The 19,229-nt window shown below is 39.6% G+C and overlaps 1 protein-coding gene across 4 annotated transcripts in view; it reads left to right on the forward strand.

Moving 5' to 3' along the window:
- The first annotated feature begins 1,250 nt into the window (after nt 1-1,250).
- Nucleotides 1,251-19,229, forward strand: part of LOC149180107 (Sphingomyelin synthetase family protein) — a 93,668-nt gene continuing 75,689 nt past the window's right edge. The window contains exons 1-3 of one of the 4 annotated variants that reach the window (XM_089415900.1): nt 1,251-1,380; nt 1,484-1,587; nt 1,678-2,037. In XM_089415900.1, the coding sequence (XP_089272026.1) occupies nt 1,733-2,037 (305 nt within the window). In that variant the 5' untranslated portion in view covers nt 1,251-1,380; nt 1,484-1,587; nt 1,678-1,732. Of the gene's footprint in view, nt 2,038-19,229 lie in introns of all 4 variants that reach the window. The other 3 variants (XM_089415898.1, XM_089415899.1, XM_089415897.1) reach the window with 3 other exon arrangements.

Here is a 19,229-nt window from a genome sequence, read left to right on the forward strand (position 1 = left end):
TGGCTATAGACAAAATTATACTAATTTGAATCCTCAACCCCATCTTAATCATAAATAAATCCACAATAATTTATACACTCAAAAATTTATGACTAAAGACAAAATTATAAATAAATCCACAATAATTTATACAATTAAAAAACTATGATTAAAGGCAAAATTATACTAATTAAATCCTCAACCCCATCTTAATCATAAATAAATCCACAATAATTTATACACTCAAAAAATTATGACTAAAGACAAAATTATACTAATTTGAATCCTCAACCCCATCTTAATCTTTAACCATCAAGTGGATTAGAATCTTATAAAAACCATAAGTGGATTCAAATCACATAAAAATTATTGCAAAATTTGGAAATAAAAATTTTCAGGGAAAATTTCAAGAATGGAAACTTTTTTTTTAGCATGAAAAAAGCTATATATTATGTTATATTCATCAAAGAAACAAATGTACAACAATATATATATGGGAACCACCAGATATGGCAGAACATATGTGGATCAAAGCCACATAATGAGGAAAGATTCAAGACAATTTTTTTTGTATAGGTACATATAGTTCATATGAAGAGATGATTGCTAAAAGCACAAAAGATAGTTCAAAAATCAGTGCCATGAGACAAAAATATATCGAGATATTCAAAAAGGAAGTCAGAATATTGGGAAAACAGAGAAAACATACCGGATAGACTTCAATATATAGAAAATTATGTACCCAGCATGCAAAAGCCTTGGATGTGATGAGAGATGTTGTCCACCATTATCTGCATCCTCCAGATACCCTGTGGAGATGATGGGCCCTGTTTTGATAAAGCATTTGCCCTCCAGTTTTTTTTTCCTAGCAATGTGGGAAATTGTGTAGTCCTTCTTGTTGCTACATAAAGCCTCAATCCTGTTCAACGATCCAACAAGATTGATATTTCTTATCTTAAAGTTTAGAATTTTTAGCCAATCTCACTACTAAAATGATATACAATTTGTAAAATGTTTAGTGATATTAATGTAAAAATATTCAAAATTTTAATAATTTTATATAATCTATACTTAAATTTTCACTATTTTTAAAATAAAATAATTTTACACTATAAAATCTGAGTAAAACAATTTTAGAAAAAATGAAAATTAACCATTTTTTTTTTTTGAACAAGAAAATTAGCCCAAATATTAAAGCCTAAAATAATATTTTGCCGTTATAACCAAATGCATATTTGCTAAACACCCACTGTTTTGATCGATCTACTCTGTTCCACATTTTATCATCACTACTACCGGAATGACGGTTTTGACGAATCTACTCTGGTTTCCATTTTTGACGGATTTAAGTTCATTCGAAGACACCCTAAACCCCCTCGGGAGGGTCAAACCATAATCGAGGTAAAACCATGATTTCTACGAAAGTCTGTGGCACCTTTTAAATAATTTTTACCAAAAGGAAATTTTACCCTCAAAACTTGTCCTTTGTGTCTACCTGATGCAGAGGGAAATAACGGTGTAATTGAGGTTGTGTCGTCACAGAGACAGATTTATAGATATGAAATATGGACGCTCAAATTTCTGTGTAACCATTAGCGACAATGAAAGGTAGGCTAAGGCACGGTATTCATCAAATTCCAAGTGTCATCAGAAGCGCATTTGCTCTATAAACCTCACAACTGATGATAGTCTTTCCAGGGCAATTGCAGTTGACCTGACTTGACTTGGGTTCCTCACATCTTGTTGACACTCAATGGCCAGATCTGGGCTTGGGTTCTCAATATTGAGAGGGGGTCTTGGAGTAGCAGCCATTTGTTATGTGGGCGTGGACTACTTAAGAAGAATAGCACCGTCATGGCACGCTCTTCTTCAACCCATACTATGGTCTGTTCTCGCGCTTGCAGCTATTTGCCGAGCACCCTTCTATCCCCACTGGTCAACCGAGCTCCGGAGCGCACTACCTTTCGTCGGATCGTTGCTATTCATGCTCTCGGCCTTGGCTGTGGAGGCCATCTCTGTACAGTTCGTCACTGCTGTCCTTGGCCTCGACTGGCACAGGTACTGTCAGTATTTCTCTATTATTATGCCCTCTCAGTTCTTCACTTTTGCTGCACAAATATTTGAAATATATTTACTCTAAAGTGTTATTTTGGGAGCAATAAACAGTGCATGAAGTAGATCAGAGATCAGACAGTGCCTGATACGTTGTTAGTGGTCAATTGTTCGATTCCAAACTTTGATGCTTAGTCAATACGACAGGGATTATAGTGTTTAGTTCTTAAAAGCTTAGAACTTTTATTTCAATGCATTACAATTGGATCCAGGGGGGTTTGATCATTTCAAAATGGCAAACGCAAAGTCTAGTAGCAAGTATAATATAATCTAAGCTTTTACAAGCTTTCAGAAGCAATTGAAATTGCAAACATCACAGAGGTTGTGTTTCAGCGGTAGCATGTTGGGTCTCCCCACCAAGCTTTAATCCAACACCCCCTAACCACACGGCGCCTGCCCCCCGCCACCCGAGACTTGAATAGGTGGTTGCGGCCAGTGGCAAGTTCCTAGTACATTTGATTAATAGTACCCTCTGTTGAAACAGCTCAGCCAAATGGAAGTGTTTGTATTGATGGTTTGCCTTGTTTTGCCTGCAGAAGTGGGGTGCTTGTTGTGCCTGATCTCTTCGGGCCAGTTATAATGCTTCTATTGAATTTAAAGGAAGCACTGTCAAAAAAATAAAAATTAGATTGTAAACTGCCTGCTCATCTAGTAGCATAGTGGTTAAAATTTTCTAAGAAGACAGTGATGATCTTGTTGGCCAAAAACTTCAACATAGTGCAAGGATGGTGCTGCCGATTGCTTTTGATGCTCAATTCTCAAGATGCTGTTGACATGAGAGGACTTTTCACCTTGACCTAACTAAGGATACAAGAATCTCGACTCGAAAGGATTTTAGCATTTTCTATGTGAGGGCTTTTGTAATCGGTCAGAAATATAATTCATTATACAAGCCAGAAATCTATCCAAGCTTTGTGTGCCTTTGCAGAGGGTGTGGACCTTCCAAGCCATTTTGAGAATTTGAGTGTCTAGCACAGAGTTACATTTGATCCCTGAGCTTCAACAACTCAGAAAAGAAAAGAAAAGAAACCAAACATTTGGATGATTGATTTCAGAAGCTATGATTTAGCAGATTTCTTCCATTTTCAAGAGGCCTTCCAATTACTTATATTCTTTCCTGAAGATCTGTAGATTAAAATGAATTGCCATGATTAGTTTTTCCTCTTGTAGGCAATGCTCCATCCAACACAGCAGTACAAGGCCTATATATTTAGGAAACGTGATCTCCTATAGGCAATGCTTGAAAAACATCTTCCATAAGATACTTAGCAACATTTAAAAAACGGACACATGTACAAGTGCATAAAAGTTGAAAGTTTCATACACCCTTATGCTACACAATACCCAGCAGCAAAAGGAATATGAAAGTTTTTGCAGACCTGTATAAAGGTTAGCAACAGACAGTCCTGTTTCTCAAATTAAGATATCTTATAGCATTGCACCACTCTGGACAAGTGCGTTATACATTAAAAAGGGGGTTCCAAGAAACTCTAAAGAGAGGCTAAAGGTTGTATAATGTAAAAAAAAATAACCTGCAATGCTTTTTCTAGATTGTAACGAGTTTGCATATGTGATAAGATATTCTCTTTATATAAGCATAGAGTCAGTTGAGCTCTGAGTTTTGCCAGCTCAAAATAAAAAAAGAGGTTAAACCTTTGGACGATTGATTTCTGAAGCTATGGTTTAGCAGATTTCTTCCATTTCTAACAGGCATTCCAATTACTTATGTCCTTTGTAAAGATCTGTATAATAAAATGGATTGCGATGATTAACTTTTCCTCTTGTAGACAATGCTCCATCCAACATGGTAGTACAGGGCCTAAATATTTAGGATTTGTGGCTTCCTCTAGGGAATGCTTGAAGAATATGCTTCATATGACATTTTGCAACAGTTCAAAAATGCGCACATGTGCAAGTGCATAATAGTTGAAGTCCCACTCTTTTGCTATACATACACAATGTACGCAGCAGCAAAAGTTATATGAAAGTTTTTGCAGATCTGTATAAAACTTAGTGACAGAGAGTCCTGTTTCTCAAATGAGACATCTGATAACATTGCACCACTTTGGACAAGTGAGTTTTACATTTAAAAGGGGTCCCAAGGAAATTTATAGAGATGCTAAAGGTGGTATAATGTACAAACAAAATAACCTACTACGCTCTTTTTAGATTACAATGAATTTGCATCTGTGATAAAAAATTTTCGTTGTTGTGCTGAGATGCGCTCTATAGGCCAGTATGGGGGAGATGTTGTAGTGGTTGTAAATGAGTATAAACATTGAAATGTCGGCCCGGTCAAAAAAGTAATAAAAAATATGTTAAATTTGGCAACTAGGGCCAAACATCACTTTGGACAGCTCTTATGAGGCAGCTGATATTTTTCTTGGATTCCTCTTTCCGAGAGCTGTAGGATTGATCTAAAGATCATCTCATTATGACATGTACAAATGAAGTTATGGATATATTTTGATTATGGGCAAATTGTCAAGGTCGGCCAGCTATCAAATTAGCCTCCTCCAGCCTTCATTGTTGCATATAAATACAAGGTGCCTCCTCCTCATTTTGGCATCTCATCTCATTCATCTTTCTCTCTCGTCTCGATTGGGTACGTATTTCTGGGCCTCTCTCTCTCCACACGTGCGAAAGGAACTGTCTTTTCTAGCTGCTGCGTTGACCAGATTTGACCGAAATTTCAGGAAGCTGAAATTTCAGGAGGCTGACTTTGACCAGCATTGACCCTGTTTGACTTTGGTTTTGTGAGGGAGATTTCTGTTTGGGCAGGCCGCTGTTCTGGGCACAAAAACCAAGGCAGTTTGACCCCTGCGTTGACTGCCCTAGTTCTGGTTGCTGCGTTGACCAGGTTTGATTGGTTAATTTCAGACTGTTTTGGGCTGCATTATCTTGCTGTTGGAGGCTGAGTTGACCAAGGTTGACTGAGCTGTTTTGGAGGTCAATTTCAGTCCTGTTGACCAATGTTGACTTTCTGGTTAGGGCTTTCCGTTTCTGCTGTTTTGATTGATCAGATTGGGCAAGTGAATATTGTAAATTGTATTGTCTCTCTTTGCTGAACTTTTGAAGAATTATAAGAAAAATTGATGAAGGGTTTCCGCACATTGGGGTTTGTCCTTGGCTGGTGCTATATCTTGTGTCCTCTTGTGTTGGCTTGTCTTCTACTGTTATTGTTTATGTTTTATCTGCATTTTACTATCATGTTGATGTGATTGCTATACTGGATATGATATTGGGCTAATAAAGAAAATTGAAGTAAAATTGCTCTAAGCATAGAAACACCATTGTTATCCTAAAATTAACAAAATAAAAGTAATAATAATAAATCAATTCAATTCAATTTGATGTATTGTAATTTTGTTTTTATCAATAAAATTACAAACAATTTTTTCTAGGAAAAAATCATAACATGCATATCACATTAAATAAATTTAAATAATAATGGTTCATGTTGCAGCAAAATCTAGCAGGCCTTGGAGAGGGAAACCCTACAAGGTATAAACTAGACCTATTAGCAACAATGGGGTAATGACCCACTGTCACAACAGCCAAAACCCCCTGCTCTTTACGAACTTTCACCAATGGGATGAGTCCCGATAGGAAAGGGATCACTTATAATAGGTATTGTGAGGTTAAAGTATTAAATAATCTCGCTAGGAGGTCTTCTAGAAAGACACAATTTTGGTTCAAGGCTTCACAAGGAAGCAATTCACTTTCTATGAAATTACCTAGAAATGGAAGCACAAGACCTAGGGTTTGATGGATTTGATGAGTGTTGGGGTAACTCAAGGTCAAGGCAAGGAGAAAAAGGTTTCTTACAATGTATATTAGCTAAGCCAAGTCTCATGAAACCTGCGTTGACCAGATTTGACCGAAATTTCAGGAAGCTGAAATTTCAGGAGGCTGACTTTGACCAGCATTGACCCTGTTTGACTTTGGTTTTGTGAGGGAGATTTCTGTTTGGGCAGGCCGCTGTTCTGGGCACAAAAACCAAGGCAGTTTGACCCCTGCGTTGACTGCCCTAGTTCTGGTTGCTGCGTTGACCAGGTTTGATTGGTTAATTTCAGACTGTTTTGGGCTGCATTATCTTGCTGTTGGAGGCTGAGTTGACCAAGGTTGACTGAGCTGTTTTGGAGGTCAATTTAAGTCCTGTTGACCAATGTTGACTTTCTGGTTAGGGCTTTCCGTTTCTGCTGTTTTGATTGATCAGATTGGGCAAGTGAATATTGTAAATTGTATTGTCTCTCTTTGCTGAACTTTTGAAGAATTATAAGAAAAATTGATGAAGGGTTTCCGCACATTGGGGTTTGTGCTTGGCTGGTGCTATATCTTGTGTCCTCTTGTGTTGGCTTGTCTTCTACTGTTATTGTTTATGTTTTATCTGCATTTTACTATCATGTTGATGTGATTGCTATACTGGATATGATATTGGGCTAATAAAGAAAATTGAAGTAAAATTGCTCTAAGCATAGAAACACCATTGTTATCCTAAAATTAACAAAATAAAAGTAATAATAATAAATCAATTCAATTCAATTTGATGTATTGTAATTTTGTTTTTATCAATAAAATTACAAACAATTTTTTCTAGGAAAAAATCATAACATGCATATCACATTAAATAAATTTAAATAATAATGGTTCATGTTGCAGCAAAATCTAGCAGGCCTTGGAGAGGGAAACCCTACAAGGTATAAACTAGACCTATTAGCAACAATGGGGTAGTGGCCCACTGTCACCACAGCCAAAACCCCTGCTCTTTACGAACTTTCACCAATGGGATGAGTCCCGATAGGAAAGGGATCACTTATAATAGGTATTCTAAGGTTAAAGTATTAAATAATCTCGCTAGGAGGTCTTCTAGAAAGACACAATTTTGGTTCAAGGCTTCACAAGGAAGCAATTCACTTTCTATGAAGATACCTAGAAATGGAGGCACAAGACCTAGGGTTTGATTGATTTGATGAGTGTTGGAGTAACTCAAGGTCAAGGCAAGGAGAAAAGGTTTCTTACAATGTATATTAGCTAAGCCAAGGCTCATGAAACCTTCAAGAAAGTCCTTAAGTTGAGGGAAGAAAAACTAGGGTTTCCCTCTTAGAGAAAACACCTAGGGCAAGAGAATTGATGGATATATTGAAGTGGATGCCCACCAAATTGATAGATTTTGTGACCAACCCTATTTACTTCATGTTTAGGCTCATAAACCACCAAAGTACCTCTTCCCTAGAATTTCGCCCTAAGCCCTAGTTTCTAGCCATAGCCTTGAAAGGGCCGAATTTAAGAGTGAGAAAAGATGGATAAGATATGAGATTGATCACCAACAAATTGGACTAGTGCGTTGTCCTTTGGGCATACAAAGTCAAGGATGATTTAGGTTAGCTAAACTTGTTTTCAAGTAGAAAGAAATTTGATGCTCTAGCAAGCAAATTTCAAGCATTTACCCACTCAATGAAAAATGGATTTTTATTGGAGAGCTACCATGAGTTCACCACTAGGACTATTCAATACATGTTATATATGAGTAATGTATGCAATATTCATCTAGGTAGCAATTTAATTAATTTTCATCAAATTAGGGCACAATTTTACCATGACCTAGAATCAATAATTCCATATATTAGACATAGAAAAATAGATATTCAATAATAAAGAGCACTTACAAGACAACATGCAAGAATTCCTTCCATTGTTCAAAGAATAGCTCCAAGAAATATCCAAGAATAAGCTCCAAATGTCAAAGTGCATCCAAGATCCAATATAGTCCACAAAAGAGCAAGTGTGAGATCCTCTATGAGGCTGAAATTCCAAGTATGATGATGATGAGAGATCAAATGAGGTCTCTCCAATATATATGTGTTCTAACATAACCTATTTTAGCCTACAAGCACCTCTACTAATAAAATAATGTGCAAGTAAAGGCATAGGTCACAAGCTGACCTAGTAGCTTTTACAAACTTAACTTTATTTCCACAAATGCTAGCGGAAATGCTGATGTCATGCTTGCATGGGCATTTAGAGGGCTGACGTTGGGCCCCTCTAGTGCCACATTGAGTGTAGAGGGCTCCTAAAATCATGATCCAGGGGTTGCCCCCCAGATCTCCATGCAAATAATCGTGTAGACCCCTGTTTTGTGTTTGGGGCACAATATGGATCGCATGGGTCTCTTGGTGATAAAATAACATGATTTTGTACCAATTTTGAGGGTTTTGAGGATGGTCCTAGTCCTCCCATGTCTCAAAGGGTGAGACAAACCTCATATGGGCCTCGGATCAACTGCCAAACCACATGTACATTGCAAAGCTGACTAGGGCATGCTAGTCCAAGCGCATCATCTCATGAATAATGTGGGGCAAAATGCAGACTGCTGGGGGTGCTATAGGTTCCTAATTTAATTTGTCCTTGAATTAAATTAGGAATTAAATTGTAATTCTAATTCTCATAGCAACTTGTAGTAGTTAACTAAGTTAATTTGATTTAGTTGACTCAGTTAATTCGAGTTGGGAGTCTATCTAGAGTCATGTAGAGTAGTTCCTAAATTTCAGGGGCCCAAGTTGAGTTATTTTGAGTTGTAATTATTTAATTCAGTTTAACTGAGTTAAATTCGGTTAAACTAGTTCCAACTAATGGAGGAATTAGTGGGAGATCTAGTAGTGGGGTGTAACTTGCAGTAGTGGGGTGTAACCAACACTGCTCAACCTATAAATTGAAGATTCACTCATAAATAACTCATGCATGTTAGATCAGAGAAAGACTCAGTTGAGGGACAATGTACTATCAGTTGTAAAATTATCTAAATTAAATCGATGGTGCATGCAATCAGAGAAAGGCATATTGATGGATTGTGCAGTTATGGACGAGGAATTTCCCAATTAAATACAGGCTAATTCCGTAGGAAGCTACGCAAGGAAATAAGAGCTTGGCAGACAACAAATTTGGCTAAGTATTGGCTAGAGCTTGTTTGTGAAGCAGTGAGATAGGTTGTGACACTATAGAGTTTGCTCGGGCTTGATCAAAGCATTGTAATCTTCTCAAATTTTTTGATTAATGCAATATACAGATAGCAGGGGTTTTTAGCTGTGGCTTTCCCCATAAAATTATTGTGTTATGTGTGATTGAATTCTTCCTTTTTCTACTTCGTGATTTCATCGATCAATTATTGTTTCCGCTGATGAGTAGAGTAGATTCAAGTCAATTGTTTTAGCATATTACAATCTGCAGTTTGAATCTACAAGGAATTTCTACAAAGTTGCCCAACCCCTGATTAGAGCCATTTACCAATTACACATAATGCCCAGTGTTGCATCTTCACCATTAGGTCTAATAATGATTAATGTATCTAAATGGACCAAGCTTGCTTATCAAGGGAAAATTGACCCTTCATATGGGGCTTCCCTTCCAAATTTGGGGCTTTGATAATCTAATAGTGTTACCTCCCTAGGTAGGAGTGGCTAATGGGTGATCGTATTAGGTGTTCCCAGTCCCTAAGGGGAAAGACGGGTCCCTGGTACATCCCTCAATCAATAGGTGTCATGTGAATAATGATTGAACGAAGGGGACAAGGGATCTCAAGGCCATATGCTATTGATTTTCTAGGGCACTTGCTAGAATTAGGTTTTTCTTCACCTGATAACTACTTCAATGATCAATTAAACATTAGTTTCACATAACATTAAATTCAATATAATTTAGGCAGTTATACAAAAGAAAAACATCAACTGATAAACATGAAAGAGTAGTAAAGTAACCATGAAACAAAGAGACACAAGACACATAAATTAGGTACACAGCCAGAGCAAAACCCACAAGGGGAAAACCCAAAAAAGTTCTTCCTTATGAGAGAGAGAGTTTCCAGATTAATCTATACATCATAAATAACAATAGTAGAATAAAAACCAAACTAGTAACCAAAATCATGATGAAGTGCCATGTCAAAATCCAGGTCCTTGAAATTTCAGCCCTCCCTCGAATTTCGGCCTCCTCTTGAAATTTCGGCCTCATCCTAAAATTTCAACCTCTTCCTAAATTTTCGGCCCTCTTGTAATTTCGCTGAATTAGAGATGCATGAGACCAAGTTGATGTGTCCTAATGAGAAAAATGATCTCCTTTCTAGAGCCTTCAAGTGGGGGTTCGAATGGGCGTCTCTTAGGGGCCCAATCGACCTAATAAATTTGGAAGCAAATTTAAAAATTCAAATTTCCATTTATTTTTTAAGATGAAAATGCCGACCATGGCTACCATATTTTTCAACACTCCCTCTTAGCCACGGAGGTACTTTTCATTTTATCTCTCAAGATCAACATTCCTGACCAATCATAGGTCTCAACCCACGACCTAAGGAAGAGATCACAAATACAAATCTCTCTCTTTCTCTATCAGGATCAATCTCCCCGACCAATCATAGGTCTCACAACCCACAACCTAAGGGAGAGATCATCAGTCTCATCATAAGGAAAGATACATAGCATCCATCTCAAATCATCTCCTCGACCACGAGGTCTCATAGCACATAGCCTAAGGGAGGAACCAACAATACATCTCCCAGACCATAAAGTCTCATGACACATAGCCTACAGGAGGAATCAACAATACATCTCCTGGACCACAAGGTCTCACGGCACAACCTATAGGAGGAATCAACAATACATCTCCCGGACCACAAGGTCTCACGACACACAACCTATAGGAGGAATCAACAATACATCTCCCGGACCACAAGGTCTCATGGCACACATCCCATAGGAATCAACAATACATGAATCAACAATACATGTCCTAGACCACAAGGTCTCATGGCATTCAACCCACAAGAGGAATCAACAATACATCTCCCAGACCACAAGGTCTCATGACACATAACCTACAGGAGGAATCAACAATACATGTCTCGAACCACAAGGTCTCATGACACACAGCCTACAGGAGGAATCAACAATACATCTCCAAAGTCTCATGACACACAACCTACAGGAGGAATCAACAATACATCTCCCAGACCACGACACACAACCTACAACCTACAGGAGGAATCAACAATACATCTCCCGGACCACGACACACAACCTACAACCTACAGGAGGAATCAACAATACATCTCCCAGACCACAAGCTCTCACAACACACAACCTATAAGAGATTCCATAATATGATGATGTAATCAATGCTCCCTTCTCAAGGAGATTCTCAGTCATTCTAGTTTCTTCACATCAACAACCAGTTCAACATTAGAAATGTAGTCATGGTGGATCTTAGTACTTTAACAAACATTTTAGCAAACAACGACATTCAATTGTTCATTCAACTTCAAACGGGGCTTCTCTCAGAAGCAAACATCATTAGCTATCAACAGACAATAATAGACTTCAGTGATGGCTTCTAACAGAAGCAATCATCGACAACCATAGTAGAGTCCAACAACTAATAAGTGGCTTCTGACAAAAGCGAGCATCAGTAGCCATAGTAGAATCCAACAAACCATAATCGAATCCAACATATAACAATAGGCTTCAGCAGAAACAAACATCAACAGATAGATCAATTAGAGAATCAACCAAGTCAACATCAGAGGCTTGCAACTTCTTCAAATCATTCACAATCCATGGTGTTAAATATATCTCCAAGCTCATGCCTCAAAAGCAACTCCCTATTACACAAGTCCTCTTCATACGAGCTCATCTTTAGCATATCTAGATCAACATCGGTCTTCAAAACTTCAAGCCACTTTCATGGAAATGTGCTCCAAATAGGCTGATCTTGTCAAAATCATTATCATCAATATCATCAATAGTGTGTCCACATCATCATCATCATCACTAATGGAGTCTAGTCCAAGTCATCATCAACGAGTCCATGTTATCAACGAGTCGTCATTATCATTATCAACATGTTGATGGTGCTGGACCCGCCAACGTTTAGGGGATCTCCCCGGTATGAAGTCCCAACTAGACGTCACACTGTTTGGTGTAGGAGTCCCATTCGGTATGATGGTCCGGTTGCCATTATCTTAAATATATGCCTTAGCTCTTGCCTGTCAGCACATGAGAGTGGTTTACTTAGTCTTCGAACAACGAGGTTCGCGTGCTAGGTGAGTGCTTAATGTCGCTTGTGTTAAGGTTCTTTCACTGTAGAGGGAGAGGGTGAAAGTGAGTCTCAAGTCGAAAGGGAATAGTCCTAACTCTGTTAGAGACACACAACACAACAGGACATGCGTAGCTTCCAGCGGAGTAGTCCACATGGATGCGGCAGTCACAAACACAAAGTGAACAGATAGCACGTACAACACCCAGCGGAATAGTCCACACGAGTGCGATGGTCGTTATAACAAGTTTATAAGAATGAGTTTGTCGAGTGTCCGACGGAATAGTCCACACGGGCGAGACAATATTAACAACTGATACAACACATTTCCAACAACATATGCACTAAAACAACCGAAATAGTTCAACTGTCTTAATACAGGTTAAAGCAACATGCATTACAAACATCCAAAGAATAGTCTTACAAATGAATACAATACATGTGTGAAAACGTGCTGGCATGTTAACAAGCTTCTGAATTAAGCAAAAATTCCAAGACACATCCGTACACCATTACATCATTAACCCCGATAGCGGAGCGTTGGAGCTACTGCTTGCTCCTCAAAGAAAATATTACAGACTCTCGAGGCTATGTGGGAGGAGCCAAGGTGAAAAGTCCTTTGCATGTACAAATGAGGGGTATATATAGCCAAGGGTGAAACTGACCCTTGTGACTATTCGACTTCCCTCATGACTGTTCGACTTACATGACTCTTTGACTTCATCCGTGGGTCTCTTGGACTTCCACGTTACATTACATTGATTACACAGTTATGACCCAAAGTAGTGATGTGGCCAAGGCGACTCATGACACAACTCGACATGATACTGTTGGTATGCACATGCTGGCTGTGCTGTTCGTGTCGAGTTGCTGTGTTGCTGAGTGATGAGTGTGCCCGTGGTGTACCATAGCTTCACCTCCGTATGATAAAGTGTGCAGAGTCTTTAATGGTCTTGGTGTTCGCTTGATAGTTCATGCATGCGCATGTGTCTCCTTCGCTTGCTACTTGGTATGCTTCGTGTGTTCATCCAACTGCGAGCAAGTCTTCTAGCATGCGCTCCTTTTTCATCCCGTTCGTCGTCGTGCTTTGTTTCATCCATGTACGTGTTTTTGCAATCACTCATGACGAGACAACATCAAATCCAGAAATCCCCTAGTCTACCATGATGCATTGTCTTTCGTTTCCGGGTGCAGGTGACCAGGAGAGAGGACAAAGCTCTGAAACAGCGCAGAGCACATGTCAGGCTAGGATGCGAGGCTCTGGGGCACTGTTAAGAAAAATTGCGCAGAGGTCATTGGGAGGCTGGGATGAGTAGTCTAGAACAACAGTGACATTCTGCGGGATCTGGCTTAGCTGGGAGGCAGAAGTGCGCAATTTTTCCCAAGAAGGCAATGTGGGCAGTAGAGGACACTGGTAGTGAAAACTGCGCAGATTTTCAGGGGAGGTTGGGAGCGGGTTGCGGGAGCTTGCTGGCCAAAACTGCGCAGAACTGGGAGGCAGTCATGCAGGACATGTTTGCACAGTTTGTGGGTTGAGCGAGATCCTGGGCAGCTGGTGGACAGTCAAAGAAAACTGAGCAATTTTTAGGAGGAGCAAGTTGCAATAGGTTGGCTGGCAGGGGGACTGGTTGATAGAACTGCACAATTTTCAAAGACAATGCAGTGACAGGCAGTGGGTGCCTGTTCCTCATGTTTGTGCAATTTCTTCAGTTAGCAGAGGCAGACATGCTGACAACTTCTGCGCAATTTTTGGGAGGAGTGAAGGGTGGGGTCACTGCCCGGTCAAACTCTTCAGTTGACTAGTGGGAGGCTTGATGGACTGGCTTGCGGGCAACATAGATTGAGATGCCTTCTTGGGCAACTTCTACGCTGTTTTGGGTGATAGTCAGCCAGGTTGATTCCAGGATTGGGTAGTGCACACTGCTTGGGAGGCATCCTCAAGCTTTGCGCAATTATGGGCAACAATACTTGGTCACTGAGGGCTAAGACTGCGCAGTGCAGCTCAGCGGAGGTCCCGCTGATGGAGGGTGGTTCAATCGACATATCTTCAACAAAATGGTTAAGTGTGTGAGCAAGTGAACTCATGTATAGATGACCTTGCGAACACACACTCAACATGACTTGACGACAAGACATCTCGAACCAACAAGACAACATATACCCAGTGTGACTGACTGCGGGTTTGCCTATTGATGAAAGCGACAAGTGCGACACTTCGGATGACCATGACGACACTTGCGCGACAATGCTTAGAACATCGTGTGTGAGTGCGATAGATGTTTACATAGCAAACACAACTCAAACACAAACCTTCAACATCACCAGAACGAGGTCGCAAGCATGACATAGCAGTGAACATGCCAAAGACGACAATTGGTCAAACAAGCGAAAATGAAGCAAGACATGTAGAGGAAACACATGAAATGACTTTTGTGTTTGCGCACATGCATGTTACTGAGGACAGGATGATATGACAATGGCAAGCAGTCTTGCGAACTCAACTAAGAGGTGTACTTCGAAAGGTGTTCTTTACTTACCATACTTACCCTCGAGATGATCATGCAGCTGACAAAGTTTGCATGTGGTCCTGATCTCTTCCATTGCTTGGTCTCTTGGTCCTTCTCCTCAACTCCTTGGGAGTGGTCTCAGCGTGTCACCTTTTCCTATAGTCATTGAGGGATGGACCAACACGATTTTAGCGGGAAGTGACTACTGCCGGGATGAGGCAATGGGAGACCCATTTGCGCAGTTCCTGAATGCAAGACAGATAGCGCATCGTGGACAACACTGCGCACTTTTGAGGCACATGACACTGCTGCGGGACGAGGGTCTTGGGAGGACGCCTCTGCATAATTTTTGAGTGCAGTGCAGCCGGATTGCTCTGCGCATTTCTGGAGAGCAGTGCTAGTTGGGCAGCTGAGGGACAACACTGCGCAGTTTCTGAAGACAGTGGGTTCTGGTTGGAGGAAGGACACTGGAGGGAACCACTGCGCAGTTTTAGATGCCAAGGGATGTTGGGGTCTCTGCGCACTGCGGGGTTTCAGCAGGCAAGGGAGGAAGCTTGATAGTTGCAGAAGCAAAGTGCATAGTTCCGGGAAGCTGGATGAGGCTAGGTTGTTCGGGAAATGGCTAAGTGTGAGATCAGTGACACAAATGTGAACAGTGATAGGACTCGATTGTGTTTGCACACGGATACTTAGTGACACAATGTAGACCATCCAGAGTGTGTAAGACATACTTTGCTTGATGCAACAACCTTCGTGACAAGAGTGCGTGAAGTGAGTGTGAAACATGTCTATGTGATGACAACCACTCATATGCACACAATTCCCTTGAAGCAAAACAACATTCCCTTTGCATGACAAACAACAACCCTATGCCCAAAGATGACACATGCTGCATAAAGATGAGAACATGGACAACTCTTAAGATCAAGGAGGGGAGCTTGAAATCATCAACTTACCAACAAGTGACCAAGGATGATCGATCACAAGATCCAAGGTAGGCTCCGAAATTTGCATGCAAGCCAAAATTTTGGAGGGTGGTTGTAGCTACTATAGCACAACATTATCAGTGAGTCCACATCATCATTATCATCATAATCAACATCATCAACATCATCAATGAGTGCTCATCATCATCATCGTCAACATCATCAATGAGCATTGAGTCAGCATCAAGGAGTTCAAATCACCATCAAGGAGTCTAATCATATTATCCATGTCTTCAAGGAGATTACATCAACATCAATAAAGAGTTCACATCCACATCATCAGGAAGTCTATATCATTAACGAATCCACACCATGAGTCCACATTATCACCAAAGAGTTCATATCCACATCATCAAGGTGTTCATAATATCAAGGAGTTTGATGCAAATGATTTATGTGGGTCTATCATTTCAAGTTTTCTTATGGTCCCAATCCTAGGACCTGTGGGTTATGGGCCCACAAGCTCAACTCATCCTTGCTTGCACTGCAAACTGAAGAACCCTATGGTCTACATGTAATATTAATTCATCAAACAAAGTTAACGGATCTATGCATCAAGCCATCAATGCATTACATCGCCATGCACACATAGAATTACATGAAGTAGAAATCAAATTCATTAATTAAACCCACTAAACTATTACATAACATCTATTGGCGCCTTGGCTAGCCAGATCTTCATTCTAATGGCAACCTATTTTCAATGCCTAAAGGCTACAATTTATAGAGGAAATTACAATATTGTGGATCATTTCAAAATCCATGATCTTCTCCATAAAGCTCTCAACATGATCCTCTCCACAAAGCTCTCAACATGATCTTTTTCACAAAGCTCTCAACATAATCCCTAAGATCCCTCACAGATATGATTTTTCAAGCTTTTTAACAAATCCCTTGCCTTTTGACGTGTTTTTCTCATTTTCGCCTTCTAGAAGTCGTTCTTGCTAATTTTTTTCAGAGGATGGGTCGATGCTCTTGCATCAGAGTTCATCATCAAGGAGTTCAATCACATCATCCACATCATCAATGGGTCATATATCATTGTCAACAAGGAGTACACATCGTCAACGTCATGACATACACATCATTCAACAACAAGGAGTCATATATAAATCTTATCAAAATAATCTAACAAGGAGTTAACATCATCACCAACAAGAAATATATCATCATCATAATGGTCCATGCTATCAAGGGGGTAAACTTGTTCATGTCATTATTAAAGAATCAACTTCAACAAGAAGGACAAATCATCAGGAGGTTCGTATTATCTATATAATCATGGAGTACTCAATATCATCAACAATAAATAAGGGTTAGGTTCATTAGACTTAGATTTTCTTCTCCAAACCCATCCTAGGGTTTTACAAATCTTAGACAATCTAATGTCAGTATTAATTGAAATAACAAAAGAAACACAAGATACTTATCTTTTGAGATCAAGATAACTCCCTTTTGGTCTTGAGTCCTTTTAGAATACAACTTGCAAATCAACGTCAACATCAAGATATAATATCTTTTAGCAATCAATTCATAAGCTCAACATTTTTCTCAACCATTTATATCGAGGTAGGGTTAACAACTTTTGGCAAGGATTTGCAATTCAAATAGCTAGGGTTATAGTATCAAACCCTAATATATATATATATATTTATTTTATTCTATTCTATTCTATTCTATTTTATTCTTTTTTTTTTTTTAACAGATTTACAAAGTCGTTGATTCTCAACATATATATATATGTTATTGCCTTTTTTCATCATGCTATCAATTTGTTAAAATTGGCAACTAGGGCCAAAGTTCACATGGGTCATCTTATTTATGACAAGTTCAACTGATATTTTGTTAGATTCCTCTCTCGGAGAGAGGTGTAGGATTTATCTAAAGATCATCCGATTCTGACATGTACAAATGAAGATATGAATTTATTTATATTATGGACAAATTGTCAAGGTCGACCAGTGAGCAAAACAGGCACACAAGCCCCCAATTCATCCTCAACGGTGCATATAAAAAAGGAGACCTCCAGTCATTTTGATCATCATCTCATCACACATATCTCTCTTTCCTCTGGTGATTGGGCACACTATCCGAGGCAGTCTTCTCTCTCTCCACACATGTGGACTAGGGTTTTTGTTCGCTGTGTTGACCAGCGTTGATCGAGCTATTGGGAGGCTGTTTGACTGCGTTGACTTGATGTGTTGACCTGTTTTGACTTTGGTTTGGGTGAGGAATCTCTTTCTAAGCAGGGCACAATTATGGGCACGAAAATCGAGGAGTTTTGACCGGCGTTGACTGTGGTTAGGGCTGACTGCAAGTTGACTATTTGACCAGACTTTGATTGGGCAGAATTCAAATGTTTTGAGGGCTGTTTCATCTTGTTGTTTGGAGGCCGAAGTTGACCGAATCTTTGAGGGTCAAATCTGCCCTGTTGACCAACGTTGACTTTTCTGGTTAGGGCTCTTTTGTTGCTGTTATAAATTATCAGAATTTGTAAATTGTACTATCTCTCTTTGCTGAACTATTGAAGACTAAAAGAAGATTTGATCAAGGGTTTCCCCACATTGGGGTTTGTCCCTAGCTGGTGCCACATCTTGTGTCCTCTTGTTTTGGCTTATCTTCTACTGTTTATGTTTATGTTCTATCAACATTTTACTTACATGTTTATGTGATTGCTAAACTGAAATTGATATTGGGCTCATAAAGAAATTGAAGTAAAATTGCTCTAAAGCATAGAACATACCATTGTTGCCTAAAATTAACATGGTATCAGAGCTGAGGTGAAGACAAAGCCCAAGCAAGAGTGAAAGAGCAATCACCAAAGACAGTTGGACAAGGACAAAAGACTCAATGGGTTCCTCATCCTACTTCCCAGCTGAAGACAAGCTCCATGATAAATCTGACTATCATGGATGGAAGATGTCTCTTGATTTGACCTTGGAAGAGAAGGAAGTGATGGATTATGTGCAGGGTAAAATCCCTGAGCCTCCTTCAAATGCACCGGCTGCTGCGAAGACCAAGTACAATAAGGTTGAAGTCAAAGCGAAGAAGATTATCAGGGATTCCATTGACAAGCATCTGGTGGCCTATATCTCTGAATTGAAGACCTCCAAGGAGATATACGACAGGTTGGTCGGCATGTTCAAGGTTAGTAATGCTAATCAAATTCTCTTTCTCAAGAATAAGTTGAAAGATATTAAGAAGGGTAAGGGCGAGGACATTCAATCCTATTTCTTGAGGATCACTGAGATCAAGAATGATCTACTCTCGATTGGAGAAGTCATTCTTGACAGGGAACTTACTCTCACCACCCTTGGAGGACTCCCACTTGAGTGGTATATATTTAGAACCATTATACTCAACAATGATTGAATTCCAGGGTTTGAAGAATTGGTGTCGAGATGCATTCAAGAAGAAATAAGAATGGTGGAGCAAGAATGCCTTCTAATAGAAGCAACTCCACTGCATTCTCCGCTCATGCCAAAAGGAGGAATAATGTAGGGTCTAAAGGTCATTTCCATGGAAAGCCTGGATCTAAGGGAGGAAGGAAGGGCAGGTGCTT

The sequence above is a fragment of the Pinus tabuliformis genome, chromosome 3_2 (assembly GCF_031772625.1).
Source record: "Pinus tabuliformis cultivar Carrire ecotype Pingquan chromosome 3_2, CPIR1, whole genome shotgun sequence".
NCBI classification, from domain to species: domain Eukaryota; kingdom Viridiplantae; phylum Streptophyta; class Pinopsida; order Pinales; family Pinaceae; genus Pinus; species Pinus tabuliformis.